The sequence below is a fragment of the Macaca fascicularis genome, chromosome 7, assembly GCF_037993035.2.
Source record: "Macaca fascicularis isolate 582-1 chromosome 7, T2T-MFA8v1.1".
Classification (NCBI taxonomy): Eukaryota; Metazoa; Chordata; class Mammalia; order Primates; family Cercopithecidae; genus Macaca; species Macaca fascicularis.
In genome coordinates this window covers 19,022,235-19,041,780 of record NC_088381.1, presented here as the reverse complement: position 1 = coordinate 19,041,780, position 19,546 = coordinate 19,022,235, and the positions used below count along the sequence as shown (strand labels likewise).

Below are 19,546 nucleotides of genomic sequence, written 5' to 3'. Positions count from 1 at the left end.
ATTGATTGATTGATTGTAACGGAGTCTTGCTTTGTCACCTAGGCTGGAGTGCAGTGACATGATCTCTGCTCACTGCAACTTCCACCTCCCAGGTTCAAGCAGTTCTCCTGCCTCAGCCTCCCAAATAGCTGGGACCACAGGTGCGTGCCATCATGCCTGGCAAATTTTTTTTTGTATTTTTAGTAGAGACAGAGTTTCATCATGTTGGCCAGGCTGGTCTCCAACTCCTGGCCTCAAGTGATCCTCACGCCTCAGCCTCCTAAAGTGCTGGGATTACAGGTGTAAGCCATCATGCCTGGCCCTTCTAATCTGTCTTATCCAGCTCCCTTACCTGTTCAACTAATTAGTATTAAGGTTTCATTGGCTCTAAGGATATTTGCTTTCAGAAGGAACTGCTTAAGGAATACTACCTTACTCAAAGAAATAACTTTTTGGAAGTGTGGGAGAGGTTGGGTACCTTCCAAGTATCACTCAAAGCTTTTATTTATTTATTTATTTATTTATTTATTTATTTATTTGTTTCGTTGTTTGTTTTTGAGGCAGAGTCTTGCCCCGCCCCCCGGCTGGAGTCCAGTGGTGTGATCTCAGCTAACTGCAACCTCTGCCCCTGGGTTCAAGTGATTCTCCTGCCTCAGACTCCCTAAGTAACTGGGACTACAGGCACACGCCACCATGCCCAGCTAATTTTTGTATTTTTAGTAGAGACAGGGTTTCACCATCTTGGCCAGGCTAGTCTCGAACTCCTGGCCTCAGGTGATTTGCCCACCTCAGCCTCCCAAAGTATTGGGATTACAGGTGTGAGCCACCACACCCAGCCCAAAAGCTCGTTATATAATTATCTATCTTTTTCCTAAGTGAAAGGCCTTTGCTTATTATGCAGTCTTCATAGTGAAGATGTGTAATCAGAATTGGAGTAGTCTGATAGGGGAACTAAGCTTTAAGGGGATCTACTTTTGGTTTAATCTAGGGACTGCTGTATTGTATAATAGTTCTGATTTTTGAGGGTCTTTTCAGACGTAGCAGACATGTCTCTGAAACCTACTCTTGTTTTCCAGAAATATCTTCAGAGCCAGGAGATGATGATGAGCCCACAGAAGGAAGCTTTGAGGGGCACCAAGCTGCTGTAAATGCAATTCAGATATTTGGGAACTTACTATATACCTGTTCAGCAGATAAAACTGTCCGGGTTTATAATCTGGTGGTAAGTTGATAGAACATGTAGTATGTTTTTGGTTGCAGGTTTTGGAAAATCCAGTTTATACTCTTTTAAACAATAAAGGGAATTTGTTGGCTGTCTGGAGGAAGGGGTGGGCCTTAGATTGACTTTAGATGCATTTGATCCAGTAGCTCCACAAGGTCATTGGGGACTTAATTTCTTTTTGTCTCTCTACTCTGCCTTCTCTGGTATTACCTGTTTCTGAAAGCTAGTTCCCCTCCTGATCACAAGGTAAATGTCAGGAGCCGCTGGGGTCTCTTTTTCCCTCCCACCAGCACAAAAGGGTCCTGTGTTTTATTCCCTGAACGATCACTTTTGCCTGTGGCAAAAGGGGGTTGGGATTATACCAGTGGTCTTGGACTGTTCAGGTCCCAACACTGGAGTTGGTAATGGGGTCACTTGCGTAGCAGCTACATAATAGAGGAAGGATGAAGCGAATATGGGGAAGTATTGGAGGAGGTATTTTCCCTAACAAGTGATTGATTACAGAGTTCGAGTTATTAAGGAGAGCAACACTTTTCCACTACCTCACACTTAGTATTATCTGATGCTTGTTACTGTCAAAAGAATGAACTTTTGAGTTTTGAATTTGAATTTGTTCATAAACTAATTATGAACAATGACAGCTTAAGAAATTTGAGGAACATGATGTTGTCTGAATGAACACCATGAAAATATTTAAAATTGCTAGAGTCAGTGAAAATTAAAAAGTTAGATGATGGACCAGGAAAATGTGTTTGCTATAGGCAACAGGTATGTAGATTCCTTTAGCTTAATGATATGAGGATGAACACGAATGACTGAAAAAAGGAAGCAATGCTACCAGGATGTATAGGTGTAAGATCTAGGGGAACAGGATATCAAAATATGTATGTGTATGTATACATGTACATTCTAAATAGATCTCAGTATGTGCACTGAGATAACATTTGGAATGTACCCTTAAGAAACAACACCAGAGGCCAGGTACAGTGGCTCACGCCTGTAATCCCAGCACTTTGGGAGGCCGAGGCGGGTGGATCACGAGGTCAGGAGATCGAGACCATCCTGGCTAACATGATGAAACCCCGTCTCTACTAAAAATACAAAAAACTAGCCAGGCGTGGTGGCGGGTGCCTGTAGTCCCAGCTACTCGGGAGCCTGAGGCAGGAGAATGGCGTGAATCTAAGAGACAGAGCTTGCAGTCAGCCGAGATCGCGCCACTGCACTCCAGCCTAGGTGACAGAGCGAGACTCCATCTCAAAAAAAAAGAAAAAAAGAAAAAAAGAGAAACAGCACCAGAACCACTAGACCTGTGATAGCACCTGATATGTTTTTGAATACCATGGTGCATTCTCACAAGCTGCTTATCAAATGCACATCTTTTGTGGGTAATTAGCTACAGTTTGGATTTGCTAGGTCCTTGGTCCGTGTCAGAAAGAAGCTTTGCCCTAAACATTAATTAAAATTCTGGCTATCTTAAAGTGAATTGTCGTAAATATTTTTTGGTATGGCTCAACTAACATATACTTTCAGATACCTCATTGCCTATGACTGTTTGCTGGGCATTTGGTGAGCATACATTTACTGAACATCTTTTGTATACCAGGTGCTGTTTTAGACACTGAGGATACAGCAGTGAACTGAATGTTTTAGCATCTTTTTTTTTTTTTTGAGGAAATATATTATCTAATCCTTCTATATCTCATAAGTAATAATCTGGTCTGTGCTTAAACTTTAGAGTCGGAAATGTGTTGGTGTCTTTGAGGGCCATACCTCGAAAGTGAACTGCCTCCTGGTGACTCAGACCTCCGGGAAGAACGCTGCCCTTTACACCGGCTCCAGTGACCATACCGTCCGCTGCTATAATGTTAAGGTAGGTGGGTCCAGAGAAATCCAAAGTGGTTCATATTGAGTCGCTTTGTATTTACTGTGTGGAGTGGAGACACTGGCAGATGCTTCATTCTACCCACTGTCTCCTTTTCGCTTCTAAACAATGTTTAGCACATTGTTGTAGCTTTAGGTAGATATGAGACTTAGACATAAACTGTATTTTCTGTCTCCACCAGTATTTTTTCACTTCCTACTATTAATAATATACCTTCCTTGGTCTTTGCCACAAATGTTATGCATAGCATATATCAAAATTAATCCTAGATAGAATAAAGAGAAAAATGTAGGCTGGGTGTGGTGGCTCACGCCTGTAGTCCCAGCACTTTGGGAGGCAGAGGTGGGCGGATTCACCTGAGGTTGGGAGTTCGAGACCAGCCTGACCAACATGGAGAAACCCCGTCTCTACTAAAAATACAAAATTAGCCGGGTGTGGTGGCGCATGCCTGTAATCCCAGCTACTTGGGAGGCTGAGGCAGGAGAATCGCTTGAACCCAGGAGGCGGAGGTTGCAGTGAGCCGAGGTCGTGCCACAGCACTCCAGCCTTGGCAACAAGAGCGAAACTCCATCTCAGAAAAAAAAAAAAGAGAAAAATGTATAAATTTTTTAAATCTGAAGAATTAGAAATGGACATCTCCTCTGAGAGTTTTTTAAACTTAAATGCACTGAAAGAAATGAGAAAATTATGTTTAAAATTATATACAGTATGTTCTTAATTTCTTTAAAAGATGGAGATACATGAAGCAGAATTTTAAGGCTATCATTAAGTTTATAACATAGATGGAATATATGTGATAACAGGAACATAAAGAAGTGGGAGGGGATGGAGCTGTGCTAGAAGAAGGTTCTTATATTTTACTGGGAATAAGTACTAATTTGAACTAGATTGTTACAATTTTAAAAATGTAATCCCTAGAGGCACTGGCTTACAACTTTAGTGTGCATCACAATGACCTGGACAGCTTGTTAAAACACATATTACTGGTCCCCACTCCCAGAGGTGTTTTTTTGTTTGTTTTTTGTTTTTTTAAGAGACAGGGTCTCATCATGTTGCTCGGGCTGGTTTTGAGCTCCTGGAGTCAGGCAATCCTCCCACCTCGGCATCCCAAAGTGCTGAGATTACAGGCATGAGCCACCACACGCAGCCCTTCCCAGAGCTTCTGATCCAGTAGGCTTGGGGTCAAACTCACGAATTTACATTTCTAGGCCAGGTACTATGGTTCATATCTGTAATCCCAGCACTTTGGAAGACCAGAGCAGGAGGACTGCTTGAGGCCAGGAGCTCAAGACCAACCTGGGCAACATAGCAAGACCCTGTCTCTATAAAGAAATAAAAATGAACTGGATGTGGTGGCTCATACCTATAGTCCTAGCTGTTCCGGAGGCTGAGGTGGGAGGATCACTTGAGCCCAGAAGTTCAAGGTTATAGTGAGCTATGATTGTGTCACTTCACTACAGCCTGGGTGTCAGAACAACAGCCTACCTCAAAAAAGCATAAAAATTAACCAAAACAAACAAAAAGAATTCACACTTCTAATAAGGTATTATGTGATATTGATGGAGATGGTTTGGGGACCACACTTTGAGAAATACTGCCCTAGAGTAATTACTAAACTAATAATGCAAAGAGGATCATGAGGTCAGGAGTTCGAGACCAGACTGGCCAACCTGGTGAAACCCCGTCTCTACTAAAAATACAAAAATTAGTCAGGCGTGGTGGTGCACACCTGTAATCCCAGCTACTTGGGAGGCTGAGGCTGGAGAATCACTTGAACTGGGAGACGGAGATTGCAGTGAGCCAAGATCATGCCACTGCACTCCAGCCTGGGTGCCAGAGCGAGACTCCTTCTCAAAAAAAAAAAAAAAAAAAGAATAATGCAAAGAAATTGAGCTTAGAAAGTCAGTTGAGGGGTTAAAATGGCAAGCTAAAAATATACTTAATACAAGAGAAGGTAGAAGGAGAAATAGAGGAATAAAAATGAGACAAATAGAAAGCAAATAGCAAATTGGAGACCTAAATTTACCCATATTTAATAATTATATTAAATGTGAGTGAACTGACACTAAAATCAAAAGGCAGAAATTGACTGGATACAGAAGTAACATCAAAATCTTTGTTGTCTACAAGAGACACACTTTTATTTTTGAGACACGGTCTTGGCCTGTCACCCTGGCTGGAGTGCAGTGGCGTGATTATAAGTCGCTGCAGGCTGGAACTCCTGGGCTCAAGTGATCCTCCTGCCTCAGCCTCCCAAGTAATTGGGATTACAGGCACACGTCACTATGGTTTGCTAATTAATTTTTTTTTTTTTTTTTTTTTTTTTTTTTAGAAAGAGGGTCTTGCTATGTTGCCTAGACTAGTCTGAAGCTCCTGGGCACAAGCAGTCCCCCTGCTTTGGTCTCCCACAGTGCTGGGATTACAGGCATGCACCACCATGCCCAGCCAAAGAGACTGCTTTAAATGTAAAGACAAAATGGGTTGAAAGTAAAAGAATAAGAATGGAAGAAGATACACTATCCAAATAGTAACAGAACTGGAGTGGTTATGTTAATATTGGGCAAGTAGACTTTAAAACAAGTGACTGAGCACTGTGGCTCATGCCTGCATCCCAATTTGGGAGGCTGAGGTGAGAAGATCGCTTGAGACCAGAAGTTCCAGACCAGTCTGGGTAACATAGTGAGATCCTGTCTCCACAAAAAATGAAAAAGTGAGGTAAGCATGGTTGTATGTACCTCTAGTCCTAGCTACTTGGGAGGTTGAGGTGAGAGGATCATTTGAGCTGAGGAATTTGAGGTTATAGTGAGCTATGACAATGCCACTGCACTCCAGCCTGGGTGACAGAGCGAGACACTATCCCTTTAAATAGTGAAAAGGACAGTACTACTGGAGAAAGGAGGACGTTCCATAATGATGAGTCAGCACAGCCAAACGATACAACAATTATAAGTACAGGTACCTAATAACAGAACTCTAAAATATATGAAACAGTAACTGATAGAACCGAAAGGAGAAATAGACAAATTCACAATTATAGTTGGGGACATCAACAACCCTTTCTCAATAATTGATAGACTACTAAATAAAAAACCGTCAAGGATATATAAGAACTGTACAACACCAGCTGGATGTGGTGGCTCATGCCTGTAATCCCAGCACTTTGGGAGGCTGAGGCGGGTGGATCACTTGAGGTCAGGAGTTTGAGACCAGACTAGCCAACATGGTGAAACCCTGTCTCTACTAAAAATACAAAAAAATTAGGCTGGATGTGGTGGCTTATGCCTGTAATTCCAGCACTTTGGGAGGCCAAGGTGGGCATATCACCTGAGGTCAGGAGTTTGAGACCAGCCTGACCAACATGTTGAAACCCCCTCATACAAAAATTAGCCAGGTGTGGTGCTCGTGCCTGTAGTCCCAGCTACTTAGGAGGCTGAGGCAGGAGAATTGCTTGAACCTGTGAGGCAGAGGTTGCAGTGAGCCAAGATTGTGCCACTGCACTCCAGCCTGGGCAACAGAATGAAACTCTGTCTCAAAAAATTAACAAACAAAAATAAGAATACAAAAAAATTAGCTGGGCCTGGTGGTAGTGCCTATAATCCCAGCTACTCAGGAGGCTGAGGCAGGAGAATCACTTGAACCTGGGAGGTGAAGGTTGCAGTGAGCTGAGATTGCGCCACTGTACTCCAGCCTGGGCAACAGAGAAAAACTTCATTTCAAAAAAAAAAAAAAAAAAAAAGAACTGTACAACACCATTAACAAATAAGATCCAATTAGCATTTATAGAACACTCCACTCAAAATTGCAGAATACACATGTTTTTCAAGAATGCGCACATAGACATTCACCAGGACCCTCATACTGGGCTATTAAATAAGTCTCAATCAATTTAAAAGCACCAAGATCATACAGAGTATGTTTTCTAACCACAGTGACATTTATTAGAAAGCAGTAACAGAAATCTTGGAAATCCCCAAATATAGGGAGATGAAAATAACATACTTCTAAATTATGGTGGTTCAGAGAAGGAATCACAAGGAAAATTAGAAAATATCTAACTAAATGAAAATGCAACATATCATTTGTAGGATGCAGCTAAAGCATTGCTGAAAGGGAAATTTGTATTTTTAATTGCTTGTATTAGAAAAGAAGAAAGCTTTAAAATTCAAGAAACTACAAAAAGAGGCTGGGCACGGTGGCTCATGTCTGTAATCCCAGTGCCTTGGGAGGTTGCGGTAGGAGGATCATTTGAGGCCAGGAGTTCAAGTCTAGCTAGGCAACTTGTACAAACCTGTAAAAAATTATACAAACTTGTGAAAAAAAATTGTAAGCATATTTTGGCAAGAAATAGTCTTACATAAAAACGGGGGAAAAAGCTGTAACTTAAGATAGGACAAACATAGGTTTGGTATATGTTGTAAGGGGCTTACACCTTTAAATTCCTACAGCCAGGTGCTGTGATTCATGCCCATAATCCCAACACTTCAGGAGGCCAAGTCGGGAGGATCGCTTGAGCCCAGGAGTTCAAAACAGCCTAGGTAGCATGGCGAGACCACATCTCTCCAAAAAAAATTTAAAAATTAACTAGGCGTGCGTGATGGCCCACGCCTGCAGTTCCAGCTACTCAGGAGGCTGAGGTGGGAGGATTCCTTGAGCCCCGGAGGTCAAGGCTGCAGTAAGCAGTAATCACGCCACTGCACTCTAGCCAGGAGACAGAGGGAGACCTTGTCTTTCAAAAAACAAATAAATAAATCTCTAAACATACATTGACAAAAAACAAGCAAGTCTCTTAAGAAATACAGATAACTGAAAAAAATACAGTCTTGCAAATAAATGCAAATTAAAATCGAAGTACAAGGAATACCGTTTTTACTCATAATATTAGCAAAAAAAGTTTTAAAAAGCTTTTCAGTATTAAGGGTTCTAATGTGTAGTGTTTGGCATAGCAGGACTGTACACTAGTGAAAAAGATTTTGTAACCATTATTTGACATGGAGACATAACTTCATACAGTAAAGCACACAGATTTTAAGTATACAGCTTGCAGAAAAGCAGATATTTGTTTGTATAACTACCACAAAGATCAAAACATAGACCATTTCATAGCCCTGAAGCTTCCCTCAAATGCCTCCCTAGGCATAACCTTCTTCTTAAGCGAATCACTATTTTGACTACTGTCATGGATGACTTTTGTCTGTGCTTGGCTGTCATGTCAGTATAACTATACCACATGTATTCTTTAATGTCTAGCTTTAGCTCACCATGATGTTTGAAAATTCATCTGTATTGGTATATGTGCCAATAGTTTGTTCTTTTTTTATTACTATGTAATGTTCAATTTCCCCTATAAAGTTAAAAAAATCTCATATGGATTAACCGGAAGCAACATGAATCTTAATATTTAGGCATATTCACTGTGTTTTGCTATATCTTACAATTTCATATATGGCACTTATGTTTGTAATTTTTTCAGGGGAGAAATTGAATAATTTAAGTGACTGACTCTTTTAGGTATGAAAGAAGGCTGGGAGAGGAGATCAACGGGTTTGACAACCCACAGCTTTTCTCATCCTACCCACAGCTTGTCCCACCCTACCCAATTATAACCATCTTGATTTTAACATCTAGTGCCAAGCCCACTTAAAAAGCTACCCCTGGGTCTTTAGTAGCCTTCAACAATAAAAGTTTTGGTTTGTTTGTTTGTTTGTTTGTTTGAGACAGAGTCTTGCTCTGTGGCCCAGGCTGGAGTGTGGTGGCGTGATCTCGGCTCACTGTAACCTCCACCTCCCGGGTTCAAGCGATTCTTCTGCCTCGGTCTCCCGAGCAGCTGGGACTACAGGCGTGCGCCACCACGCCTGGCTAATTTTTGGATTTTTAGTAGAGATGGGATTTCACCATGTTAGCCAGGATGGTCTCGATCTCCTGACCTCATGATTCACCCGCCTCGGACTCCCAAAGTGTTGGGATTACAGGTGTGAGCCACCGTGCCTGGCCTCAACAACAAACTTTGAATGTACTATTTCCTGGCCCAATTCTTGGTTCTAGGTAAAGAGATTTGCTAGTATAATCTAGTTGGAGGAAACTGATAGAAATCGTTTTTTGAAGGTCAGATCAAACAGTGGGTATTAAACCTGCATGTACATCTGAATTACTAGGGAAATTTTTTACAACACAGATTCTAGAGCCCACTGAATTAAGACTCTCAGGGATGGGGTTGGAACTTGGGTTCTATATATTTTAAAAGCTTCTTGAGTAATTTAGCCCAGCTAACCCAGCACCAGTTTGAAGGGGGCATTTGGGAGCTATTGAAATAGAGAGTAAGTTGCAGAAAACCACATATTGATTAGTGCATTTATCAAATATGTAACTCTAATCCTGATTTTCCTCTTTAGATGTCAAAATACAGCTTTGTCTTTTATATTTGGCCTCTTAATTTAAGAGGCTAAGATCCAACTCATAGTGCCCTTTGAAAAATCTCTACATTCTAAGTTAGAAGCATGGGTAACATTACTAGAATTTATGTTTATTTTCACATTACCTACAGCTTGGGAGTCTTTGGCCTCATATTTCAAAGGAAAAGCAGATCTAAGATAGTCCCGTACAAAATAGAGGATGTCACATTTTCTTCCACGTAGGAGTCATTGTAAAGTCGGCTTCTGGAGGAACTGTTTTTGACATCTCATTTGCCAGTACCCTCTGCTGATTCAAGGTTGTGTGCTTTTATCAGAGCCGAGAGTGTGTGGAGCAGTTACAGCTGGAAGACCGGGTCCTCTGCCTGCACAGTAGGTGGCGAATCCTCTATGCGGGCCTGGCAAATGGCACTGTGGTCACCTTCAACATAAAGGTTAGTGGTTGGGGAGAAAAGGCTTGCTTCCCATGCTACTTGAAAATAGTGTGAGCCTGTGTGGGAAGAAGTAGCAGGCAGGGATTTTCCTGTTTTCTTCTGTGGGGAAGCAGCAGAATCAGCCGCTACTCAAACACAGTTATCTTCTGATGTAAGTGAAACAAGATCCTCCATTCTCTCTGTTTCTACTCAAATGTGCCAGGACCAAAATGTAACTCCACTAAATTAAACCAAGCCTGAAGATTTGGGGCCAAATAATGAGTCATGGATTAAACTAGTCTGTCTCAACTTAAGAATGACATCATAAAAAATGAACTTAAGTGCTCACTTCGACAGCACATACACTAAATTTGGAATGTTACAGAGAAGATTAGCATGGCCCCTGCGCAAGGATGACACGCAAATTCATGAAGCATTCCATATTAAAAAATAAATGAAGAAAAATGAACTTAAATTCCATTGAGTATGACATTGGTGTGGTTTGGCACTGGTTTAGGGTTTCATGAGGGCAGTCCATCTGTGAGGTGAACTGAGAGGTTTGCTGTAATGCCCGAATGGCTTCATTCTTTCCTAACCCAGAGATAAATTCATTTGTTGACCTAGCCTTTATTGAGCATCTGTTATGTGCTAGGCCCAGGATAAGGTTTAGTTTTTGATGGCCCTGTGAGCTTTGATAAGGTAGTTGGACTTCATCTTACAGGCTTTAAAGTATGAGAAACATGATCCCATTATGTTTCAGGAAAAGTCACTGGAGTTGATAAGATTGGGAAAGATTGGTATTAGCAAAGGCATGGAGACCATTTAGGAGGCTTTGTAGTGGAAGCTGACATGAAAAAGGTTAAACAGGATGAAGAGAAGGGAATGGAGGAAAGATATAATCTAAGAGGTAGAATTGATAAGTTTGATTGCTAATTAATTGTGGCACCATATCCCCTGGTCATCTTGTAACCATGTGTTAGAATGGTACTATTACAGTGTTATTCATAGGCTACATGCTAGCTGGAACTAACAGAAGATGTGCATTAAAATATGTCATGGTTTCTGCCTACAGGAAACTTAAAAATCAAGTTAGAAGAATCTAGTGTGTATATAATCAAGTGCCAAGTGATTTGGTCTATTTGATATGATACATCACAGATTGCAGAGAAGTTCTAAGTCTGATTAAATTGGATTAGGGCAATAGAAATGTAGAGGAAAGTAAATTTAAAATATTTTAAAGGCTAAAATGTGATAATTACCTAATTATCTTCTCTTTTGTGAGATTATAAGAGGTAGACAGAAGTGGCTGGATATGGTGGCTCATGCATATAATCCCAGCACTTTGGGAGACTGAGGTAGGAGGATTGCTTGAGCCCTGAAGTTCGAGACCAGCCTGAGCAACAAAGCAAGACTCCTGTTTCTCAAAAAAAAAAAAAAAAAAAAAAGATTTTTTAACTATTTGAAAAAAAAAAGCTAAGTATGGTGGCACACGCCTGTATTCCCAGCTACTCAGGAAGCTGAGGCAGGAGGATTGCTTGGGCCAGGACTTCAAGGCTGCAGTGAGCTATAATCACACCACTGTACTCAAGCCTGGGTGACAGAGTGAGACCCTGTCTCTCTCTGTCTCTCTCTCTCTCTTTTTTTTTAAAGTAGTAGACAGAAGTAAGGAACAAGACAATATTGAGGCAAAATGATGAGATGATGACAAGAAATTCAAATGGAGAAGTTCTTTGAAGGATTGAAAAGCCCTGGAGAAGATGGTCCTAGAGACAGACATTTGAGAATCTCTGCATAGATGTGAATTTTGAAAATGAGGGCTGGGCTTTTTCCTAGTTTGTCCATACTCTTAGAATGTAGTGCTTCTGGAGTCACAACAGAAAACCAGGACTGTTTACCAGGGCCGGTCCACCTTTGGGTCCTGACCTCCATTCAGTCTGTCTCCCTAGCACTTCAAGACGGCTGAAATCATTGCTTAGCAATATAGGCTCCCAGCCTATATTGAGCCTATCTGAGCAATAATCAGCTACTTAATTTTTAGAAGCCTTATTCCAGGCATGCACCTAAAGAACTTTTGTGGAATTGGGAGGCTTAATGAACGGGGTTGGTTGGGGGATGAAGGAAAGAAGTCTAAAATCTGAGATAAAAGAATGTTTTGGGATTCAGGATGTGACCCTGCCACTCTGGTATAATTAGACTTCTATAGTCTACTAAATGATGACAGAGATGACATGGAGCCAGGTGCCAGAAGAACATCATAATAAGGAGAATTTAGGCCAGGCATGATGGCTCACGCCTATAATCCCAGCACTTTGGGAGGCTGAGGTGGGCGGATCACCTGAGGTTAGGAATTCAAGACCATCCTGTCCAACATGGTGAAACCCTGTCTTTACAAAAATATAAAAGCTAGCCGGGCGTGGTGGCGGGCACCTGTAATCCCAGCTACTCGGGAGGCTGAGGCAGGAGAATTGCTTGAACCCAGGAGGCGGAGGTTGCAGTGAGCTGAGCTGGCACCACTGCATTCCAGCCTGGGCGACAGAGTGAGACTCTGTCTCAAAAAAAAAAAAAAAAAAAGTGGAGAATTTGTGACTTACTGAAATTGCCTAGGAAGGTAATTCTAAGTAGAGATTTTTGGAAACAGCATGACACATAGATTGCCTAAATTTTGGATGACAGAAATAGTTCCTGGGTTCGTGTCAGGAAAACGCACTAGAGTTTGAAAGAAAAGGTTCACCTTTCATTATTATTAACTCACAGGTGGTGAAAGAACCAGTTTCTAATTAGGATGGGGATGGTGTGGGTTGAAATTATAAATGAGTTTATAATGTAAGAGTTTGCCCTCCTCAGATCAGGGGATAGGGAGGTTCAGCAAAGAGGGTTGGAGTGGGAAATAGCAGAGATGGATACATGAAGGCTGCAGAGTGGGTATGAAAATTTGAGTACAGGTGACAGAAATGAGAGTTTGTACCAAAGTAATGATTTTGGTTAATTGGTTTTGAAGTTTTCCAGCTAAGTTGTTTTTAGCTGTAATCTTGGCTTATTTTCCAGAACAACAAACGACTTGAGATCTTTGAATGCCATGGCCCCCGGGCAGTCAGCTGTCTTGCCACAGCTCAGGAAGGTGCCCGAAAACTGCTGGTCGTGGGCTCTTATGACTGCACCATTAGTGTACGTGACGCCCGGAATGGACTGCTCCTCAGAACTCTGGAGGGCCATAGCAAAACCATTCTTTGCATGAAGGCAAGTACAGTGCAAGAGAATAGGAGTTGTCTGGCACAAATAGAAGGGTTTTGAGGCCAGGCGGGGTGACTCTCGTCTGTAGTCCCAGCACTTTGGGAGGGCGAGGCAGGGGGATCGCTTGAGCTCAGAAGTTCGAGACCAGCCAGGGCAGCATGGCAAAACTCCATCTCTCCAAAAAAATACAAAAGTTAGTGGGATGTTGTGGTGTGCACCTGTAGTACTCACGAGGCTGAGGTGGGAGGATCACTTGAGCACAGAAGATCGAGGCTGCAGTGAGCCATGATTGTGCCACTGTACTCCAGCGCAGGCAACAGAGTGAGACCTTGACTCAAGCAAAGCAAAGCAAAACAGAGAAGGGTTTTAAATGGCATTTCCCGTGTTGTCTCACGCATCATTTAGAAACACCACCTCGGAAAGAGTGAGGAGATTGCAAACCTTTTCTTCACACCAACATCACCAAGTGATGCACTTTCCTTTGAGAAGCAATGAGTGTATTTTGTTATAGAGTGGGTATACTCGAATGCATTTCTAGGCTGCTTCATAGTCATTCTGGAAAGGTAACAAACCTAATAATACATTATCAGTTAATTAGCATGCTTGGTAGGGGGGCATAGGTTTCAGCTAAGAAAATTTGTCTGAGAAACTTTTATACCTAGTTCATTGTGCTCATCTCAAAATAGGATGGAAATTAGAATTTGCCAATGTGTTTTACAAGTTGTAGAGAAAATTGAGAACCGTGTACAGAATCTGACATGTTGAATTTTTTTCTTTAAGGTGGTGAATGATCTCGTGTTCAGTGGCTCCAGTGATCAGTCAGTCCATGCCCACAACATTCATGTAAGCTATGTTGGTGTTGTGTAAAGAAACCTTGAATAAAATAATGGTTAAAGCTTGATGGTTTTCTTAAACCTCTTGCAGTTTAAATTAAGCCCTTTATCCACTGAAGGGATTTGTTATCATCCCTATGCATGTGCTCTTGGATAATATTGTGTAACCTAGAAATTCTGCCTCATCAGTGTTTTTAATGGTGGACAGACAGACTCAAAGTTTATGTAAGGTTTAGTTTGAATGCCCCATTTAAACTTGAAATAAACGGAGCAGCTGAGGCTTTCAGAAAGTGGGTATGATATGTAGTTAAAATAGAACTAGTAAAAACAGCTGAGAGCTGGGCCCAATGGCTGTCACCGGTAATGCCAGCTACTCAGAAGGCTGAGGCGGGAGGATCACTTGAGGCCAGGAGTTTGAGATTAGCCTAGGCAAAATAGTGGCCCTGTCTCTTAAAAAAATTTTTTTTTAATAAGCTGGGCATGGCAGTGTGTCCTGTAATTCTAGCTACTCAGGAGGCCGAGGTGGGAGGATTGTTTGGGCCCAGGAGTTCAAGGCTGCAGTGAGGTATGATCGCACCACCGCACTCCAGCCTGGGTGACCAAGTGAGACCCCATTTCTTTTTCTTTTTATCTTTTTTTTTTGAAATGGGGATCTCACTTTGTCACCCAGGCTGGAGTGCAGTGGTGCGATCTTGACTCACTGTAGCCTCAACCTCCTAAGCTCAAGGGATCCTCCCACCTCAGCCCCCCAGGTAGCTGGGACTAAGGGTGTGAGCCTCCATGCCTGGCTAATTTTTTCATATTTTTTTGTAGAGATGGGGTCTTTTGCCCAGGCTGGTCTTGAACTCCTGAGCTCAAGTGATCTGCCCACCTCGGCCTCCCAAAGTGTTGGAATTATAGGCGTGAGCCACTGCACCCAGCCTGTGAGACCCTGTCTCTTAAAAAAATGAACAACAGAAATAGCTGAGAGAGTGTTCTCAGGTCATAGAGGCAGCTACGTTCCTGGTCTATAACCTCAGAATAATAATTTGAAGCTCAGTTCCTGGTCTGTAACCTCAGAATAATAATTCCCAACTGATAGACTTGCGGTCTAGATCCAGTGAAATGAAAAAAGTAAAAGTACTTGGAAGGCTGTAAATACAGGTAGAGTTTTGGCCGCTTTCTTTCCATGACATTAGAGTCTTTCCATCAGGATACAATCCATATATTTTGTATATGTGATAAATGATTGTGGAATACTTCTGCTGTTAAAGTTAATACTGTTAATACTATTTGTACAGTTAATGCTATTAATTGTATTAATTGTACATGTATAGTATTCTCAGAATTATGCCTCTTAGAATTATAGAATTATAACCAGGAAGGAGTCTCAAAAGTCAGTCTGGTGACTCTTACTTCTCTTCTGACAGACTGGTGAGCTCGTGCGGATCTATAAAGGTCACAATCACGCAGTGACAGTGGTGAATATCCTAGGAAAAGTGATGGTGACTGCTTGCCTGGATAAATTTGTTCGTGTCTATGAATTACAGGTAGAATTTAGATTCAGTACTTTGCTTGAATGATTTGGGGAGATTGTCTATTTGAGTTTAGTGTTGATTTTTGATACAGTAAGGTAGGATGGAACCCAGGAATCTGCATTTTCATGAGCTTTCTAGATAATTATAAAGAAGCTGGCCTGTGGACTACAACTTTCAGAAACTGCTCTGACACACTTGATCTGGCTCATGGGTGTCAAAACTTAATTTCTAGTTCTAGTTAATTTATACTTCTCCTTGTGTGCAATTTCAAGTTTGAAACTCTGATTCTAACAAAATTGATTTTATTACTTCTAATTACCAGCTCCCTCCTTGTATAGTGGAATGTAAAAGAAAAATTGTCGTTAGATTATATTTCTGTTAGAATGCTACTAGTGCTTCCACTTAGCACCTCAGGTGTGGTTTTAAACCTGCCAAAGGCCTTTAGGGACTGTACTTATTAAACGCAAGGTATAAATAACTTTAATTCTTTCTTTTTTTTTTTTCTTCTGCCTAAGTCTCATGATCGATTACAAGTTTATGGAGGACACAAAGACATGATTATGTGTATGACCATCCATAAAAGCATGGTAAGTGTTATTTGTCATGTCAGATATTTGCTTTTGAACGTGTTTGCTAAAAAATTCTTGTCACTTCCAAAAGTGACATCTGCTTCTGATATGCCTCATTGTTAAGTACCTTCCCATCTCTTGGCATAATAGGGAAGTAACCAGGGGACAGTGTTGAATATTCCATTGTCTATTAACAGCCAAAATTATTACAATAAAAATGGTAGTATTAACTACAGTTAAATAGAAGGTAAATTTAAGATGCTTCAAAAAACTGAGTGGTGCCTTTTCCAGAGACGTGATCTGAATAGAACACTGGAATGGAGTCAGGAGATTTGGCCAGTGTGGCATGGCTACAGCAGATCTAAAAGTAGAAACCAACTCACATAACCCTGCTAAGCCTTTTTTTTTTTTTTTACTTTTAAGTTATGGATGTTTTTCAGACTCTGAGTGGTAGAATCCTTTCTTTTCCAGTGAAATGCAGGTGCCTAACAGAGCACCCAATAGAAACCAGGGCTACCCCAGTTAAAGTAGAAAGGCCAAGTGGGTGCCTCTGAGGCCTGCCACTCCTCTCTGCCCTGGTCCCGAGTGGCTTTCTAAGGAGCACAGCTGCAAAATACCTAGACTGGAAGATCTGGAAACTACTTTCCCATTCTACTACTCTGGAGCTGGTTTTGATTTAGGTTTTTGTTTTCTTGTAGCTGCTTCAAGGAGCTTGTGACTTGTTTTGAGGGTGTTCTGTAGTTTGTATGTATTTTGGTCTGACACTATAAACCTGTCTTTCTCCAGATTTACACTGGCTGTTATGATGGCAGTATTCAGGCCGTGAGGCTTAATCTGATGCAGAATTACCGCTGTTGGGTAAGGAGTGAAACTCTTCTTGTCACTGGACTTGGAGAGGTTGCTTCACCCTAGACTAATTGATCTTCATTAGCATCAGTGTAGCATTTTATATTTTAGCATCTACTTTATGCCTTACACTGTAGATCACAGGCTGTCTCCTAGGTGGTGGTTTTGTTTATCATAAAATCAATACATGCTTAGAAAGCAACAGTACAGCAATATATGAAATAAAAAGTGGAAGTGCTTATTTTGGTAATGGTACTATCCCTTTTACTCCCGCTCATCAGAGATTACTAGTATTAACGGTTTGGTTTGTGTCCTCATTGGTTTTTGAGGAATAGGCAAATAAAAACAGTTTAAGGTCTTGTAAGTTCCAAACCTTAGTTCATCAGGCTGAATTGTGTGATTTTTATTTTGGGGTGAGGGCTGATGATTAACCCTTAAAATTTTCACACTATTTCTTATAAGCCTTAATTTTTTTTTGTCAGTTCTAACAATGGTAGCTTTTCCCTAAAACCCTAAGATCCTTTTCAGCATTGATGGCATGAACTTGACACTCTCCATTTTAAAATTCGACTTTACACTTGTCCACAGCCTAGTGACTTTTCAGCTCTCTACACATTACTATCTTTGCTTTTTAATTTTCTCAGTGAAGGCAAGCAAAATCTAGTACAGTTCCTCTTAATCCAAGGGGGATATGGTCAATGTTTTTTTGATGTGGTAATCAAGAGGGCTAAGTGACTAACAGGCAGTAGCCAATATAGTGTAGATATGTTGGACAAAGGGACAATTCACAGTGTAGATATGTTGGACAAAGGGGTGAGATGCAGTGGGATGGCGGTAGATTTCATCACACTGCTCAGAATAGTGTGTAATTTAAAACTCAAGAATTGTTTGTTTTGGAAATTTTCCAATTAATGTTTTTGAAGATCAGTTAACCACAGGTAACTAAAACCTCAGAAAGTAAAACCATGGATAAGGAGGCACTACTGAATGACAGGATGCAGAGTACACAAATAGAGTTAATCTATAGAGAGAAATGGGAAAGATACCTCTGACTTTATAGAGAGAAGGATGGAGTAGTACTGACAGAGGAGAAATTTAACTTTGCATTCCCCTTTTTTTTTTTTTTTTTTTTTGGAGACAGAATCTTCTGTTGCCAAGCTGGAATGCAGTGGCATGATCTCAGCTCACTGCAACCTCCACCTCCGGAGTTCAAGCGATTCTCCTGCCTCAGCCTCCCAAGTAGCTGGGAACACAGGCGCCCACCACCACACCCAGCTAATTTTTGTATTTTTAGTACATACAGGGTTTCACCATGTTGGCCAGGCTGGTCTTGAACTCGCGCCCAGCCTGTATTTTTTCTTTTTTTTTTTCTGTAGGGACAGGGTCTCACTGTGTTGCCCAGGCTGGTCTTGAACTCCTGGGCTGAAGTGAACCACCCACCTCGGCCTCTCAAAGTGCCACCTCTCACTGAGCCACCACTTGGGAAGCATAAGACACTGGCTTGTGCTTTCTAATACATGAAATTAAGCTACATTTATAAGTAAAATTATAGCTTAAAAAAATAAGTAGGTAATCGTAAGATTGAGATTCAAGTGATAAAGGCTGTGAGTAAAGTCAGGCTTCCACGGCAAACACAGTATTCTGCAATAAATATTTCCACAAATGTAGTTTTCTTTATCAGACATTTTTATTTTCACATTTACATTCAGTAGTTCTTAGAATTGTTAAAAATAGCCCTTTCGGGCCGGGCGTAGTGGCTCACGCCTATAATCCCAGCACTTTGGGAGGCCAAGGTGGGCAGATCACTTGAGGTTGGGAGTTTGAGACCAGCCTGACCAACATGGTGAAACCCTGTCTTTACTTAAAAAAAAAAAAAAATACAAAATTAACTGGGTGTGGTGGTGCACACCTGTAATCCCAGCTACTTGGGAGGCTGAGGCAGGAGAACTGCTTGAACCTGGGGGGCAGAGGTTGCAGTGAGCCGAAATCGCGCCACCGCACTCTAGCCTGGGCGACAAGAGTGAAACTGCATCTCAAGAAAAAAAAAAAAAAAAGAAAAGCCCTTTTGGTACAATAGGAAAGGTATTTGTCTTTTGTGTTGAATAAACTAAGAAAGAAACTCAATTTCATGATGGCAACATAAAAAATACAGTTTCAACAGAATTTTATGGTAATTTATCCATAAATATTTGCTGACCTTTTTCTGATTTAAGAAGTTGTAATTGCTATGTTAGTGCTTTGCCCTCTCAAAATATCAAAATAGCAAAAGATTTTTCCAGTCTTTTCAAGGTTCCTCGTTATGCTGATATTTTGATCGCCTTGGCTTTGTTGTCTTTTCTAGCCAAGAATAAATTTAAAATAAGGGGCTGGCTTTTTGCTTCCATAGTGCCTATGGGATCCAGGTAGGGGCTGTTCTGATTCACGTTCACTGCACCCTTTTTCACCGAGTCCCCTCATTTTCTTTCTCTCCAGTGGCATGGCTGCTCTCTGATATTCGGCGTTGTAGATCATTTAAAACAACACTTGCTGACCGACCACACTAATCCCAACTTCCAGACTCTGAAATGTCGCTGGAAGAACTGCGATGCTTTTTTCACTGCTAGGAAAGGATCCAAACAGGTACATTAGTGGGACTTGAGGTTCGCCT

General features: G+C 41.3%; 1 protein-coding gene and 1 non-coding gene across 28 annotated transcripts in view; both read left to right on the top strand.

Moving 5' to 3' along the window:
• ZNF106 (zinc finger protein 106) overlaps positions 1 to 19,546 on the top strand; it is an 81,969-nt gene that overhangs the window by 57,475 nt on the left and 4,948 nt on the right. For all 27 annotated transcript variants that reach the window (XM_073995597.1, XM_073995596.1, XM_073995595.1 and 24 more), the window contains 9 exons: positions 1,056 to 1,201; positions 2,937 to 3,071; positions 9,808 to 9,924; positions 12,949 to 13,140; positions 13,915 to 13,977; positions 15,377 to 15,496; positions 16,000 to 16,071; positions 16,840 to 16,911; positions 19,372 to 19,518. In XM_073995597.1, the coding sequence (XP_073851698.1) occupies positions 1,056 to 1,201; positions 2,937 to 3,071; positions 9,808 to 9,924; positions 12,949 to 13,140; positions 13,915 to 13,977; positions 15,377 to 15,496; positions 16,000 to 16,071; positions 16,840 to 16,911; positions 19,372 to 19,518 (1,064 nt within the window). The remainder of the gene's footprint in view (positions 1 to 1,055; positions 1,202 to 2,936; positions 3,072 to 9,807; positions 9,925 to 12,948; positions 13,141 to 13,914; positions 13,978 to 15,376; positions 15,497 to 15,999; positions 16,072 to 16,839; positions 16,912 to 19,371; positions 19,519 to 19,546) is intronic.
• LOC123574733 (U6 spliceosomal RNA) lies at positions 10,245 to 10,351 on the top strand. Its single transcript, XR_006699937.1, has one exon. It is a non-coding gene; the product is annotated as a U6 spliceosomal RNA (small nuclear RNA).